Below are 16,114 nucleotides of genomic sequence, written 5' to 3'. Positions count from 1 at the left end.
GATTAGACATGCACCACAAAATGGCCGCCACTGTGAAGTAGGTGCATGATCCTTAAAGTAGCGATTGACTTGCAAACAGGGATTGCGGAGTATTTTCCGATTTTGACGTCACGAGTTAAATCAAGTTGCGGGAATTTTTAATTCTAATTTTCTAGGCAATATTCATGCAGGACAAAATCGAGTGGAGCTCGTCTTGGTGTTCCTTTAATGAAGACAGTGGCAACAGTTTTAAATGCTGCCGCGAAATAATATTCGACAGACAGACATACATATGATAAATTTGGCGTTATGTACCTTTTTTGTCAATAGCCGGCAGTGAGATGCAAATTGTTAAGTTTGAACATATGCAGAGCAAGAGCCAGAAAGTGCAAGAAAGATCAGATATAAAAAAAATGCACATGACTCGTCAACCGTGAAAGAAATACGTTAACTTTATTTAGCGATGCGCGCTCGCGAACAGATGAGAACTTATGGGGCGACACATCACAATTACATTTGAGTTGAGGCCCGTGCCATACAGGCTCAACCCCATGCACAGGCTAAAATAAAAGCACAAATTGACTAGCACACCAACCTAGAAACGAGGCTTCACAAGATGCTTTCAACTCTTCTCACATCACGGACTTGTCAGTCACAAAGCAAAATGGGGCGCTTACAACATTTTCACTTCAGTACACTGACCAACGTTTACAAAAAGAAATGACCGTAATAGAGAACACACGTTTACTCAAACAATGCGAAATGTCGAGCCCTGACTAGCGTTGCATCGAAAGTGAACGGACGCCGTGAGCCACGGAGGGTTTTAAGGAACTAAGAAGGTCGCTGAACGTTTGCTCTTAACTTCTCTCGAAATCCGCCTTTTTCACAAAATGTGGCGCCCTCTGGGAGTGGTTGAAAATTCGTCCGCTACTGGTTGAAAACGTCCTTGGGAGATGATGCAGCCGCCAGTGAAATGACGGTGTTCTTGACAGCTATCGCCATCTATCGCATACGCCTGTCACGAATAGTAACTGCACGTGGCCTCCGAGATCAGCTATGACTGCGCTGATCGCGGAGGCCAAGAACTGCGCATGCGCAGCTGGGATTGGTGGTTTGTTTTCAACCAGGGCAGAAGCGCGCATGCGTAGAGCGGTCTTGTGAAAAAGGCGTATTGCTACGCCTGCCAAAAAGATGGAACGCATTTTACTTGACGCAGGGACACAAAAAAGATCTGCTGAACAATGAATCACTCAGCATCGTAGAAAATACTATCATTCATTTTCAAAGCATCACATTCACTGTTACTAAAAGTGGTTTGTCCAGCATGCACGCTTTCACGGGAATCTTTGGAACACCATTTTATATGGATCGAGGATGGATGTTTTCGCAACGTCCACATATGCTACGTAAGGTGAAAAACAAAAACAAAATACATAAGCCATGCGATAACTAGAAAGCAGGACTCATTGAACAAGCATGACTCCACAGAGTAAAATAATTAGGTTTCATTTGATCGAGGCTCACACGTATGCAATGTGTTGTAGGAACATAACGAGGGGAAACGACGCTTTGAACCTCGTCTCATACCCTGAATGTGCGTCTGGGGGTCATCGTCCACGCCTGTAGTAGCTGCGCTCCCGTTTACTGTAGAAACAAGTCACTTGGCTGCTCATTATTTTTTTTTTTTTTTGCGCTTCATTCCTCGCTCAACACTGAAGTCATCAAAGTCAACAAGACCACAATGTAAACATTTGAAGAATTTTCCAAGCCAAATCTACCACGCCGCCGCCACTACTACCGCCGCTGTAACATTCATTGAGACACATTAACGTAGGTAAATGGCACATTAAAGTTGAATATTTTTATGCCTGTTTGCTGCCGCGCGCGCTTAAAACATCGCCTCTCTGCGAACGAAGAGCGCGAAGGAGCCAGTGCTGCGGATGAAACAAAATCGCCTCTAGAAATTTAGGTGCAATACTGCAAGTGATCCCGAACCCAAGCATGGAGTTGCAATAATATGACCAATTAGTTATATTCGATACTCTTCAAGATTAGCTCTGCGGCGGCCTCATTGTCTACACCACCGAGGAGTACCTACAGCATGAGAAGTCAGAGAATACAGGAATGAATGTAGCCAATCGAAGTAATGCTTAACTGTTATAACAATTACAGAGAAGCCGTTTCTCTTGTCACCCTGAGTTGTTATTATGCGTAATCTGACATCTGAATTCTGAGATGGTAATCCGTTCGGCACTTTTCCTTGCGGGCACATATTGCTCTGCAAAAGCATTACATCCCCGATGTCAACAGAGGCAACAACGGTGTCTGTAGGCGTCAAATGATCACCAGGCCGCCAAAACTAAAATGATGCGCACTCTAACTTCTTGCTCATTTTGAATTTATCACAGAATGTTTGCTGCACCACGTGCTACTTTAAATTCAGGTACGATGTCCATGCCGGATATCTTTCCCTCAAAAATTGCGTTTTAAGTAATGTCTCTCCCTTTACCGCTTTCAAGGTTGTCAGTGGCAGTGAAGGCAAGCCAAAAAGTGTCCTCCATATCTTAATCAAGCATAACTTAATCTTATCTTAAATTTAGCTAGATCACCAGTGTGTGTGGTTCAAATTTGAGAGAAGTTCACAGTAGGACCAATTTAAAGCTTCTCGCGCACAGCGTCTGGCTGACACTTTCGCTGCAAAAAGACATGTCTCTTGAGATTTAATAGGAGGCGAGAAGGTAGGCTTTGCAAAGTGCTCCATCGTAGAGCCTTTCATTTACTTTAGTCAAATTGTTCTTGCTTGGTTCAAACCGAAGAAATCTGAGCACCATACCCCCAGTCAGACAGAAGACTGACAAGAACGACGTGTAACGAGCTAGCGCGCACATCAATATCGTGGGTGGTGGCGGCTGAACATCAAGCGACGTTGATAATGGATTACCGTTTTAAAAAATCTTATGCGCGCCTCATGTAATGCTATATTCTCAATAATGGTTTCAGACGCGCAGCACAAGAATAGGGTGGAGTAACGATTGGATGAGCATGTGCAGATGAATGAGGCTTTTTTCGCTCGGCAGCAGTAGGTCAAAGGTCTTACATGATCTTGAGTGAAAAAATTTGCTATTGTCTTGAGTATACTAGCTTTTAACATTGTGATTTAGACGCAGCATGGAAATCTTAACACAGATGGTCACTTAATGTAGATGGCGTCGCAATGAACGGCGACTAAACTGGAAACCCGTGGTCACTACCAAGTTCAAGGAAACAACAGGCGTCTGGCTTCAGCACGTGTCCAAGAAATCAGTCACGCAAGATCCACTAGACACATCAGTGGAGCTCCAGTAAGCAGGTCACATGCAGTAGGACAGGCAGCCGCAACATCAACAGGGCAGGAACGGCTCCCCAGAGGGCGCTGTGCGGCGTCCGTCACTCAGCGATGCTTCTGATTCTGCGGAACGTTGGGAGGGTCGGCTGGGCATCCGCGTCTGAGTCGGCCAGCAGAGCTCCGCTTCGCGTCGGCCTGGCGCCACCGTCCTCGTTCAGCCGCAGGTTGTACCTGAAGCGGGTTCCGGGCCACCACTGGAGGCTCGTACACGACGTGCTTTCAAGGTCGAACGACTGCGAGTGTTGTTGGGCATCGGTTGAGGGGATGCCCTTCGAGGAGGACGAGGAGTGGGAGGTAGAGTTCGATGATAAGGAGATTGGGTACCAGGTGGTCTTGGTGGAAGAGGATCCGGAGCCTGATGGACGCGACGACATCTGCAGATGGGCGCAGGTATTAGGGAAAGTCATTATGCATCGCACTAGAGAAACAAAGGCGCCGCGCATGCACATCCACCACACCCGTAAAGTGAAACCTTGTCTTACGTGTTTGTGTTTCCAGTTGTCCGCTGCGTGCGTTGAGAGAGAAACAGAGCACATTTTCGTGCGTAGAGAGGGGGCACATCTTTGTGAACACACTGCCAATGTTAAAATCACTCGCGCCATCAATTGAGTGGGCAGCGGCCATCGCACTCGTCAAGAGTTCCCGTGAAGCAAAAGTCAGATTAGTAGTCAAACGCCTAACTGGCCAGAGTATGCAGGTTCCATTGTGAAACCAACGTATTCTATATGGGCTCGGATATGGCAGTTTCTTTTTCTTATGAAATTAAATATCACGATGCACAGACAATCTGGAACAAGTCAGAGGAATATCTACAATAAGTGTCTTTCTGACATAACACCTAAATGTAGGAAAGAAATAATCGGAAAAATATTGGTCTCCCACTCTAACTTTGCTTAATCTTGCAAGCAGTGACGGATGAGGCTTGGTTTCTCTCTGAACTCCGACATTGAACATACATAGGTCAGATCGGTAGGAATAAAACATGTTCAGGTTTTGAAAGGCTTGTTCGTCGTTCTGGCGTAATAAACAAAAAAAAAATATTTTTCTTCGTCAGTCACCGAGTTTAACTGTAAGCAGTCAAATGAAAAGCTGCCTGACAATATGATTTGTAGCCCAGCATCTATTTGTCACGTGCCATTCGATTTAGGCATTTCGGAGTCAACTTTTTTCAGTGATCATAGCTTTGAAGTTACTGTAACAGTCGCAGTCCCACCCCATATGACAAAACAGAATAAACACATAGAAATTACCTTTTTTAGATATTTACAGCCCTATTCAGACTAAAATGATTTCCGATGGGACCGTTCAGTTCTTTTTTCTCCTTTCGTCAGTGTTCTTTTTTTACATCAAGAGGCAGGCTGCATTCAGTCATCCTATCTTTTACTCTAAAATGTGATCACACATTAATTATCTACAGTCGTAAACAGTTGGTTTAACGATGTAAAGAAGTGCGTGCTGAAAAAAAAAAAAAAAAAAAAACAACGGTTTCTTACCGAGCCTTTCACCAGGCTGCCCGTGGAAACCACGCTCCTGAATATAGCTTCTCTCGTTTTCTTGCTCATGAACACATGGCAAATAAATATTCCTAAGCCCTGCAAAGAAACAAAAGAAGTTCATGTGAAATTTTTTTTTAACGTATATGAAGCAAATAAATATTCTCAAAAGCAGCAATAAAAGGGAGGAGGGGGGGGGGGGAGGACTGCATATCGCAACTTTGCCCGCTGTGTCTGAGGTAAAACTGAACACTGACAAATTAAAATGTTCTATAACCGAATAATGTCTGTCTGCGCAGTTGGACCGATTACAGAAATACGCAATATCCCAATAAAAAAATATACCACATGGCGCATGGTATAGGCGGATCACAATGCCTTAAACACTCGTTGAAATGGGTTCTTACACCCGCCAAAACCTTAAAGAGCAGCTGCATCACTTTTCGAGAATTTCGCGATATTCAAGGATTCATCTCTACATTGGTCGTAGGTAATGCATGCAAAATGTTTTTGCGCTAGCATTCAAACTGATGGAGATATCGACGATTAAACCTCGAACTTCTCTTCACAGCACTAAAGTTTTGCGGAGAAGCTCGGTGATGACGTCACGGACGGTACTATTTCTAATGTTCGTTGCCTTCGCCCACGTCCTGCTGCGTCTTTTCTGGCAGTGCTAATCAACGTTTCTAGGGCTTTGTTTTCAGTAGCCTTGTTTTTATTTATTTAAACCAAGTGTGACTGTGCAGAACACGTACCGTTACCGTCAATGACGTCATCATGCGTCCCCCACCCGTCGCTGTGCAGTGAGGTGAAGCCTGATAGCCGTCGCGGTTTCAATCGCTAATCGTGGCATTTTTTCAAATGCTAGAGCCAAGATATTTCGCATGCTTTAGGTGGAAGCTATAATCATTCAACCGCTGGACACTCAACGAAATCTAAAACCGGTGCAGCTTTCCTTTAATGATAAGACTGAAAGCAAGGTCTTGGTGGCAAGCGTATGTATAAAACTTTCGAGCAAACAGGTGGCTTCGACCACTTAGGATGACAAAACTTACGGATCATGCGTTAGCGTATCGTTCTGTTAAATTTATCTTTGGTCTGTAGCAGACCACGTTTATTTTGTCCCATTACTATACTGCCGAGCACACTATAGCCTTGTAGTTCTTTCACAATAGGCTTGAATCACGTAATACATTAAGTGCCCTTGATGTCTCTCTGGCAGGTGTTCACTTTTCTCTACCGGCGTTGAGCGCGCCATATATGCATCTAATTTGTTTCTTTTTAAAATAAGTTAAAAAGCTTAAAACTGTACACGTTCGTTTGCAAAAGCCGTAAATGCTACCTAGTTGCAGCTATTGTACGCCAGTGGGCCTACCTGCTACAGTGTATAGCGAACACAGTTTGACCAGTGTTTAGTGGGACACCAAAATGCGTTGTGGAAGCTTTAGGCACGCGCACAGAATGTCCAGTATGATATAAACGAAAATCATCCGAAAATGCGAGCCTTGCGAACGCGTGTCAGCGTCTTCCACAGCCTACATGATCATCACAGACTAGAAAACGAGTTATGGAGATATAATGGCGTAGAGGACCGAAAAAAACCCAATTTAGAATATTTTCCACCGTTTCCTGGGTGCTTTAACGGTCGTAAGTAACTGTAAAAGAGGGCGCTCTAAACAGAACGATTTCTGAGCGAGTGTCTATTTGGGTAGGTTCTGCCACCCAGCTCGCGAGCGCGCGGGTAATTGCGGTTCTTCACATGAATGAACTGTATCGTGGAAAAGGTACTCCATGGTAAAGGTACGCCATGCCAAATGCTTCGATAAGAACCGCTTTCTAGTCGTTGGAAGTTGTGGAATCGGAATCCTGGTAGACCGTCTGCCTCGCATTCGGGACGTTTTTAAATAGGTGAAAGATTTCCCCCGACCTGGTGCGCGGCTTTTCTGGGATGAAATGCTTGCGAAAAAGGGTCGCGTACCCAAACGTTCCGCTTCGGCTTTTCGTAATTCGGACCCATGAAACCAGCTTGACGCCCATACTACCAAGCACATGAAATGCGCTCCAAAGCATTTTATATAAGCCATGCGCCCATGCTGAAATTACGGCAAATGAACTGCACCAAATAAGCTGAGGGCGACCGCAATGCTGTGTCCAGCAAGGAGGTTTGAGAACGGGCGAGCTTCTGGTTGCTACAGCGGATTGGTATTGCAGTGTTGGCCACTATTACAAACTGGCATGCACAACAAATGCATACATAATTGGCATAATGTCCATTGGAGTTAATTGAGGGTTCGTTACGTCTCGTTGTAGGAAAATATCATTTTGTACAAGCGGGATATCAAGCTTCGTGGGCCTCTACGACAGCTTTCAATAGTAATGACTATTTGTTTTTCAATATCTCTATTATTTCCTTATAAACCATTTCGTAATCGTAGGAATGGATTACATATTTCTGTTTAAAGGGGAGAAAAGACAGAGATATTAGAGCGTCCGCTATATGATTTCGCGTGGGGTGTATACGACAAGAAAAATTTAAGAAACAAAAAACAAAAGCAAAGCAAGGAAAGCGGTGGCTTTGAAAACCAATGAAGTAAGAACGAAACAAACTAATCGATATGCGACGTTGTGGTGTTAAGCATCGAAACAAGCAGAATATTTGCCGTTTAGTAAGCGGAAGATGTTATCTAGATAATATCTATCTGCGATCGCAGTGCACTGCCTACCAAAAACAGGAATCAGCTACCTTTAAACATGGTGTTCTTTCAATTTGTCTGCGTGGTGCGCAAGATAGAACTGTTTTCTATTCGCCTTGAGAGACAACGTTTCCACTTTGAAAACGCGAACCAATGCCAGGTTACTTGTCGCAGACACGCTAAGCAATGTCGTGGCAATCGAATGGGTTGATCTTGACTTCGCAAGAAGCAATAATAAGCGCAAAAATGATAATAAATAAAATAATAAGCACGACAATATGATTTTACATTTTGGACTTCGGGTTTGAGTTTACATGCAACACGAGTGATTTTTTATACGTTTAAAAGTTCACAATATCAGAAAGCTCGCTATAAAGCAGCGACGTATCCTTAATTGTTCAACCAGCGTCGCTGAGCCACGATGGCACAAGGCGAAAGCGAATTACACTTTTGATTTGGAGTGAAACAAGAAAATAGGGAGAATGACTTGGACGACTTCTTTCGAGCTCTCCCGTGAAAGAGCGCCATCATATTCCTCCCGCAAAGGAATTTCTATGCAGCAAGGTATATCCTTCCTTTATTACGATACTGAGCAAAACGGTGGTGTTACGTCATGCACATAAGCACTGTTTGCTGAGGAAAGCCATGTATTCACGATAGTAAACTAGATTCATCACGAAGAACTTCGTCGGCAGGTTGGTAATACACTGGGCCCAAGAATGAATAGCGCTATCATCATTCAAGTATGTTATTCTTCTTTGTAATTTTCGACTATGCAGTCTTCTCGCGCACGTACTTCAGCCTCATGGGCACAGAAATTGCAAAGAGACTGACTCTGTTCCCTAGCTAAAGAACTGGCGCAATCGTTTTTTTTTTTTTTTTTTTTTTTTTTTTTTTTGTTGTCAGGCACATCCTGAATACTCCATATTCTGATTTCAGCTTTCATTTCGAAGCGTAATTTAAGGCTACCTGGTATTATTGGGAGCTCAAAAGTAAGTGCGGTTGTTACCTGAAGGCAATTGAAGATTGTGAATAAATAAGCTCCGGTCTTGCGCAAATTCATATCTCCAAGCATGAGGAAGCCGAACAGCCAAGTCACGCCAAGAATAGGCAGTAAGATTAGCGTTCCTCTAATCCAGTTCCTGAAAAAAACAAATGAAAACGAATGAAATTCGCATATATTTTGACAAACTTTGACAATGATCTAAATTCAAGCGTTGATACTCACTGCACCTTATCTGCCGTTGACTTTTCAACCACGAGACGCACGTGTGACATCTTCCACAGGACGAGACAAAGTGCGCCCAAATTGAGCTGCAAATAATCGTAGCACATGGAGCCAGCTTGTCAAACATTGCAAAGCGCTATACCCGTGAAAAAGCAAGCAAAAAAATTAACCAGATTACAAATGTGTTTCTCCTCTTGAACAGTTCATATTGACAAGACGAAAAAGAGAGACGTGATTAGTATTGCCCTTAATACAAACATCACTACAAAAGTTGCGTAGACGGACTGACCGATGAATTTTTTTTTTCTCACAGTACAGCAACGTTATGTCATAAATTAAAGCTTAGTGTTTCGATGAGTCAATGCTGGGTGCCGCAGCAACTGTAACCTCACGGGGGTCTGTAACAAGCGTCAAAGTCAAAGCACCTTACCGCTTTTATATTTCTTGTCTACGCAAGTGGAGCTGCCTCGGCCTGTCTCTCAGTAGCGGCACTGACGAAAGATGCCGAACGCTTTAGTGATTGAGCCAATGAAGGAGGATGAAACAGTAAAGACCGCCGGAAATGTAAATAGTTTATAACTACTGGTACTCAACTTGTACTCACCACAAATAAGCTATACTTCCACCATAAAAACTGCGCTTAAAAATGTCCTTGTTTCAGCTGTGTTTTATACCTGCTCAGGCCTGCTTCGACTGATGCATGTTAATGAGTTTTGCGTTATTTATTCTATCGATTCTTCAATTATGTCTGTGAGTATATTGTTATCAAATACAAACCAGGATGACAGAAATGGCCCAGCTGTAGATAGCAGTATTTCTAACCTGTGCAGGCAATGGCTGGCTCAAGTCACCAAGACATACGAATGCAGGTATATGCTCCTGTCTCTCGATCTAAGGCGTAAGAAAGCTTTGATTGCAAACTAAGGACCGGCCACAGTCTTCCTTTTAGTAGAATTTTCCTAAAGAGGTTTCAGACTTATTTCTGTCATTTAAATTGCATAAATAGAGTATCCTGTTAACAACTTAAGGGAGCAATATCTACAGAAAAGGGATTATAGAACGTATTGTATACTCACGGCTATAACCGCTGCAACAGGTCCGATAAAGCTGTACCGGACGCCCTTATTAATGGGAAGCCAACAACTGTTGGAGAAGGCAGAAAATTATTATTTTGCCTACAAAATGATTTGCGGAAAAAAAGAAAGACGCACTTTCTTGATATATTTGACAGACACCGCCACATTAATACTTACAACTCTATTTTTGGCTCCTCTTCCTCAAGCGTCATGGCGTCAGTTGAGTTGCTCATGCTGTTTTTTTCTGGGGCATAGTATTCGTGACGACAAGCAAGTGTGATGCCTGCGATTATAAGTGGAATGCCTGCGAGGAAAATCGAAGGTTTTTTCCAGTTAAATGTAGTTAGAAGGGCAAAATTCTAGGGAACACAACGCCACTTAACACTTCATAATAAACACCTTGGTTTTCTTGGATGGACGTTGAAGAGCCGTGCCATACACTACGTAGCAGACGAGTAGGTAGGGTAAGTTAGTGTGCCGGTATCACAAAACAAGTCATTATTAGCACTATATTTGTAGATGTCATTGCACACTTCCATTACTGTTGCCAATGTATAGAAGGTCTGGACCGATTTTCTCGAATAAATTAGACCACCTCTTGCTGCCTCGGATGAACTGGACTCGTTCTCTTGTTTACTGGCGAGAATACAGTGTCCGATTTTTTTCAAACGACTTTTAAAGCTCAAGCAAAAATGTAGGAAGCCATGACAGCGTTCTCAGCATTTAAGATCTCGATTACCCTGCACATTCTCTGCCAGTTAAGAAACTTCAGACTTTACGTTGACTGAGCCCATTTGGTTAGATAAAGTCGGATGTGTTTCGGTACTTCTTCTAAACACAATTCGGATTTTATGAGGCATATTTTTGCGATAGAGCGCAAGAACTTGGCACATTAATGTAAACAGCGACCAATGATCCAGCAAATGTAGTGCCTATGCGTGCTTCATGCCTGAAAATTGTCCCCCCAAGGCAGATGAATTCGCTTGAATGCCTCACAGACTCTGGGTAACAGTTTGATCTATGCTGTGTTCTCTGTGTGCTGGAAGGGAAGATCATATCTATACAGCTCCCCCGAAGTAACCTTTTGTACTCCGAGCACGTGAACCGTTCCACCGGCGCTCACCGTATCCGGCGAAGTAGTACCTCTCGTAGTAAGTGCGCTTCTGGTTGAACACTTTCCAGAGGAGGACGATGATGTGGCATCCTTCGAGCGCCATCCACGCGAAAGCAGCCAGGAAAAAATAGTGCAGGCAGAACGCCACCGCGATGCAGGAAACCTGTAGCGCAACACGCATCACGTATACAAAAAAGTATTACTCACAGTAGCAGAAGTTCCTGTTTAAAATAACAGCCGGATCTAGAACAGGAAAAGTGTTCTGCAGACTTTTGTGCACGGCCGTGCTCGCTACTTTGCGCCTGCAGAGCTCAAGCCCCGCAGGAGTGGAAAATAATACTTGCTGCGGCTGAATAACCGCAGCTCTGATGGCGTCCGCATTATTAAAATGAAAGCGCACCGTAAATGTCACCTATGATGCGTATAATTGGAGCAATGCATTGCTGAAACGAGTAATATCTTGATCCGTCTCTGCTCGTATCCGCACGCTTAGCATAGACGCTAAGCTCACCTCAACCTTCGCGATTTCCGCTGTAATACAAAGGAAGGAACAGAATCTACCCAAATAGTAATGTGATCTGTAACTTGAAAAGCTTGGAGAGCTGCTACTATGGCAACGGGCTGTCAGCGGCGTGGGACGATAGCGATGCTTGCAAGGCGTGCTGCTCAAAACACTCATTGGTGCACATTTCACATCATTTGGTCGTTATGCACATTTGAAGAAACCCATAAATATTAACGTCATCACACGTCATAGCTGAAGAACGAACCTACAAGTATTACAAAGCCCTTTTTTTTTTGGTACTATTCGTCACCTAACATTTTCCTACCACCTTGGAACTTCACTACAGAAAACTTTTGCAATGTTTTTACAGCAAGCCATTCGCTTTAACTGCGAAGTTTACTACAAGCGATTCGACTTAGAGTTTATTAAAAAAAAAAGCAATTCATTTCTAGGTACAACGATATTTGAAGCAGAATTGTTTTGGTCTTTATCCGTACTCTTACGCATCTGAATTCAGTGCGAAAGCATTCAGACGGCCGTCTGAACCGAAGAACGAAATTTGATCTCGTGTCACCTAGTTGCGATAACAACAGCGTCGTTGTTATAACACTGTCATCACAACAATGCGGTTGCCATAGCAATGGGCGACAACTGAAGCACATGACCAACGAGAAGACGCTGCGACACGAAGACGTGTAGCTTCTGAGCCCGAGGAACAGCATGAAGCGAGACTTGCGGCTGAGCGCGTACGAAATCAAGCGGCTAAGGAGAGGCATTTCGCTGAGGCGGCGACCCGAGCACCGACTGAGCTGCAGGGCGCCCTCGTTAGTAGCGATGCGAGCCGAGGTGTTCGCTCAGAGAGTGGCGGTTGCAGGGTCTGCTACAGCTTCGGCATATACCTAACGTCTGGCTTAGTTGTTTAAGGTACATGACAAACGAAAACTGGCACTTTCAAACACTAACTTCCTTAAAAATAAATCTATAATTACTGCATATTTTTTTGTTAAGTACTTATTTGGCTAGTAGAAGGGACAGAAACGGCTGGAAACTTACGCGACTTTGGTCATTTCTCTCCATTCCGGCCAAGAGGAGAATTTCAGCGATGAGGAGACACAAACATAGATTTCGATGAATGGTATTCCTTATGCCTCTGAGTTGCCTGATATGGAGAGAGAAACGAACGCATTTGTCATAAGAATACGACTAGTATGCCGGCCACGTAGTACATGTATTCGCGCATCTTGTTGCCTTGAATGACGATTTTCTCCGTTTTTATATGTTAGCGCTTGTGAATAACTTGGTCTAAACCGAATTCTGCAAAAACAGATTATATCTGCTGCTGAATAAATGATCATTCAAAGGTCAAGCAACTCTTAGCGTACGATAGCTTTAGTTGCTTATGCGCCATAAAAAAAAAGAAAGAAAAAAAGACATACGAAGCACACGACACAAAAGTCAAGTAACAGAATCTCGAGAGCGAACCGAACACTTCAAAAAAAAAGAATCAAGTGTGAATCCGATTGTTTGTATTACAGCGGGAGCGCCGGTGTTTTCCAATTCTATCGTAATTTGTCTACCTGTGCCTTCGAAAGTCGAACAATATATACGCTAGGGTAGTGCTTCTGACCGCTACTTCCCATCGTGCAAGTTCGCGCGTTTCTTTCCACGGATTCATGTTTTCGAGACCTGGCGGTTTTGATCCCCACTGGAAAATTTGCATAGAGACTTTAATTGTGCGGTGAGAGACAATATCCAGTACGTGTCTTTCGCCGCAGCATGCACTATGGACCACATTGAAAACAAATTGTACTGCTGAGAGAGAGCACACGCTCGTCTCATTTAATCTAAACTAGGACGCTGCAAATCTGGGGGAGTGGAAATTAAACGAGCATTTTAATGCATCTCCGGTCATGCAGCGCAACACAAGGAAAATTGCGACGGCTGCGTGATGTATCTCGGGCAGTCATATTGAAGTATCAGTGGCGTACCCCTATAGCCCCATGCAATTTACAAATAGCAGAAGCTGCGATAAAACTAGCCACACTTTGGGGATGAACTGAGCGAGCAGGGCGTCTTTACCTGTACACAGAGAATATGATGATGCAGGCAATGAGGCAGACGATTGAGATGCCGCATCCAATTTTAGTGATCCACTCGAGTGGAATGATATCAGAATCGGCGATGTCCACGGGACTCATGAGGATGGCAAAGATTGTCAGGTGATCACAAGAGCATATGATCTTGTCTTTGGTGTCGTTCACTAGGGTACAACCTTTGCTGCTCCAGTCGTTGCCACTGCCGTTCCTGCAAATCGGCAATTGGATCAAGATAAGGCGAACCAAGCAATGCACATTGTTTCGCCGAGGCACATAGTAGGAGAGTGAAAGGTGATGCAGGCATCGATGGAATTATTGTGTAGCTGTGTTTCACTGAATGCGTTCATTAAGTTAAAATGTATAATGCTCATGAGAACAAGGAGGCCTTCACTTCATTTTTCTATTGCTTTGATCTTCTGCTAGTCCTCGTCATTACTAATATGCAAATAAAAATCTCTGGAATCATTCAGGTACTGAAGCACTTTATATCGGAAACAGCGGCAGCCAGCACATCATGCATTGATTACGGTGAACTTACAGAAGTGGATGCTCGGCACATAACTGGCATAAAAAATGAGAGTTAAACTGCAAAGACTTATAGTTTGTAGGAATTACCATACTTTACCATGAATTACCATGGGGCCTTTAGGGGTAACCTGAATAAATAAACTTGCCATCGCACATCGCTACAGAAACTAGCATAAAAAAATTCCAAGAGCTACTTCGCTGTGACGGAAATGTGTAGAATATTTTGGTGTTGTTTTTCTTTCCTCTTTTGATGTTATATTTAATGGTTCTTATTGTAATTGTTGATAATTGCATTGTGTTTTTTTACAATTGTATCCCCCCCCCCCCCCACCCACTCTATGTAATACCCCCCTTTGGAGGGCCTTTAAGGGAAACCTGAATAAAAAAAAATTGAAAAAAAAATAAACTAACGTGAACAACACTCTCTGGACAAAAATGTCTAACAATAAGGGAACAAGTATTTAGGCAGCCAATAAATGTTTTAAAATGTTACCGCGTAGCTTACATTGTGTCAATGAAAGAGCAGCTGGGCTTTAAGGCATGACATTTGTAGTCGAAGGAAAGTGTCACATTGCCGTTGATACTAGCAGTACGATTGCCGTCCACCACAACCGAAGCAGTGAGAAACGATGTGACTGGAATGCGGGAACTGAGAGACCTGCACGGGGAGAGAATTCACTATTAAAGCGAAGCAAGCACGCAGTATTCTAATGTGGGTAGCAAGTCACAAAATACACTGTAGCCGGGCAGCAATTCATAGAAAACAACTGAGCATAAAGAGCGTTTCACATTACTTGAACCAGGGCAATAAAAAAAACAAACTACTACGGCTCTAGCGGTACTTGAACCAAATGAGATAGCGTTCTCCGTAATATGACAATTTCAGATGATTACTTTCTAAAATCTGCTCAACCAGATATTAAACCATAATTATGACAATTGTGAAACATTCAATTTAGGCCCGATCGTGTTTCTTTATGTTTGAAAAGAGTTCAGGAACCGTGGCATCAGTATTCTAGCGCAACGCAGATTTGCACGGCCATTTTACCAGAATTTGAAGAGAGCTCACCAGATGTGAAAGACACACAACACGATGAACATGCCGAAGTGGCCAGCCGACGCCACTGTCAGCATCAGTCTGAAGTGCTTCAGGAGCTTCATCTCAAATCCATGAAAGTTCGCGCCGCTGTCTCCGACTAGAGCTAGGCATGGTGCCAAAAGCCATTGGAGAAGGACTTTTTAATCTCTATCATCAAATCTCTATCTCCTCTCACGTGTTTAAATGCAGGATTCGTTTTTATTTATGTTCCGCGAATATTTTATTACACTGAAGGCAGTGTTGGCCACTCTGGTGCAGCCAATACATATATTTCTAACAAAACTAGACTCCACAATACCGCAGCGGGGTATCTTTAAACTCCAGAAAAGGAAAAAAATACAGTTCACTCTGAAATAGCGCACATGCATCGTTCAAAACCACGGTGTTCAAAACTATTCTCCACAATACCAGCGCGGGTGTTCTTTAAACGCTAAAAACAAAATTCGTCCCAGACGAAAAAAAAAATACTTATTTGGTTGTTACTGGATCACCGCTGCAACTAAACCAAAATACTTCACACTCAAATTATCTACCTCGGAGCTAGCGCAGTTTTACGTGTGTAATTAGCTAACTAGGCAGAATTTTTAACCAGTATGAGTTGCACCACATGATTCCAAACAATATATAGCTTGTTTCACGCGCATGCTACGCACCACTTTGTTCAGAGCCCATACACTCAATTTACGTTGAGCACTCGTTGAATAAACACCAAAGCAAGTCAACGTTTCCACCGCAGCAACTGTGAGTCCGTTTTGTGCGTCTGTAATTTATTTTTATACAACCATCCCTGCTGACTGGCGTTCCGAACGACACCAATTTTAACAGTGTGTATAGCGAACTACCATTGAAGTAGATAGTGGTAGTAGAAGTGGGGTTTAAAGTGAGGTTTTAAATCTCTCTTTAAGAGCGCTGGGGCAT

The 16,114-nt window shown here is 43.3% G+C and overlaps 1 protein-coding gene across 3 annotated transcripts in view; it reads right to left on the bottom strand.

Moving 5' to 3' along the window:
- Positions 1-413: 413 nt before the first annotated feature.
- LOC146199210 (uncharacterized) overlaps positions 414-16,114 on the bottom strand; it is a 77,272-nt gene continuing 61,571 nt past the window's right edge. For 2 of the 3 annotated variants that reach the window (XM_084594685.1, XM_084594686.1), the window contains exons 19-28: positions 14,603-14,755; positions 13,553-13,777; positions 12,527-12,632; positions 10,978-11,131; positions 10,032-10,158; positions 9,855-9,921; positions 8,779-8,864; positions 8,560-8,692; positions 4,858-4,956; positions 414-3,738 (exon numbers count right to left, since the gene is read on the bottom strand). In XM_084594685.1, the coding sequence (XP_084450811.1) occupies positions 3,406-3,738; positions 4,858-4,956; positions 8,560-8,692; positions 8,779-8,864; positions 9,855-9,921; positions 10,032-10,158; positions 10,978-11,131; positions 12,527-12,632; positions 13,553-13,777; positions 14,603-14,755 (1,483 nt within the window). In that variant the 3' untranslated portion in view covers positions 414-3,405. The remainder of the gene's footprint in view (positions 3,739-4,857; positions 4,957-8,559; positions 8,693-8,778; positions 8,865-9,854; positions 9,922-10,031; positions 10,159-10,977; positions 11,132-12,526; positions 12,633-13,552; positions 13,778-14,602; positions 14,756-16,114) is intronic. The other variant, XM_084594688.1, reaches the window with a different exon arrangement.

Source organism: Amblyomma maculatum, chromosome 2 (genome assembly GCF_055883805.1).
Source record: "Amblyomma maculatum isolate TAMU_Amacu chromosome 2, ASM5588380v1, whole genome shotgun sequence".
In the NCBI taxonomy this organism is placed as follows: domain Eukaryota; kingdom Metazoa; phylum Arthropoda; class Arachnida; order Ixodida; family Ixodidae; genus Amblyomma; species Amblyomma maculatum.
The sequence above is the reverse complement of the archived record's forward strand: the minus strand, read 5'-3'. Positions and strand labels throughout refer to the sequence as shown.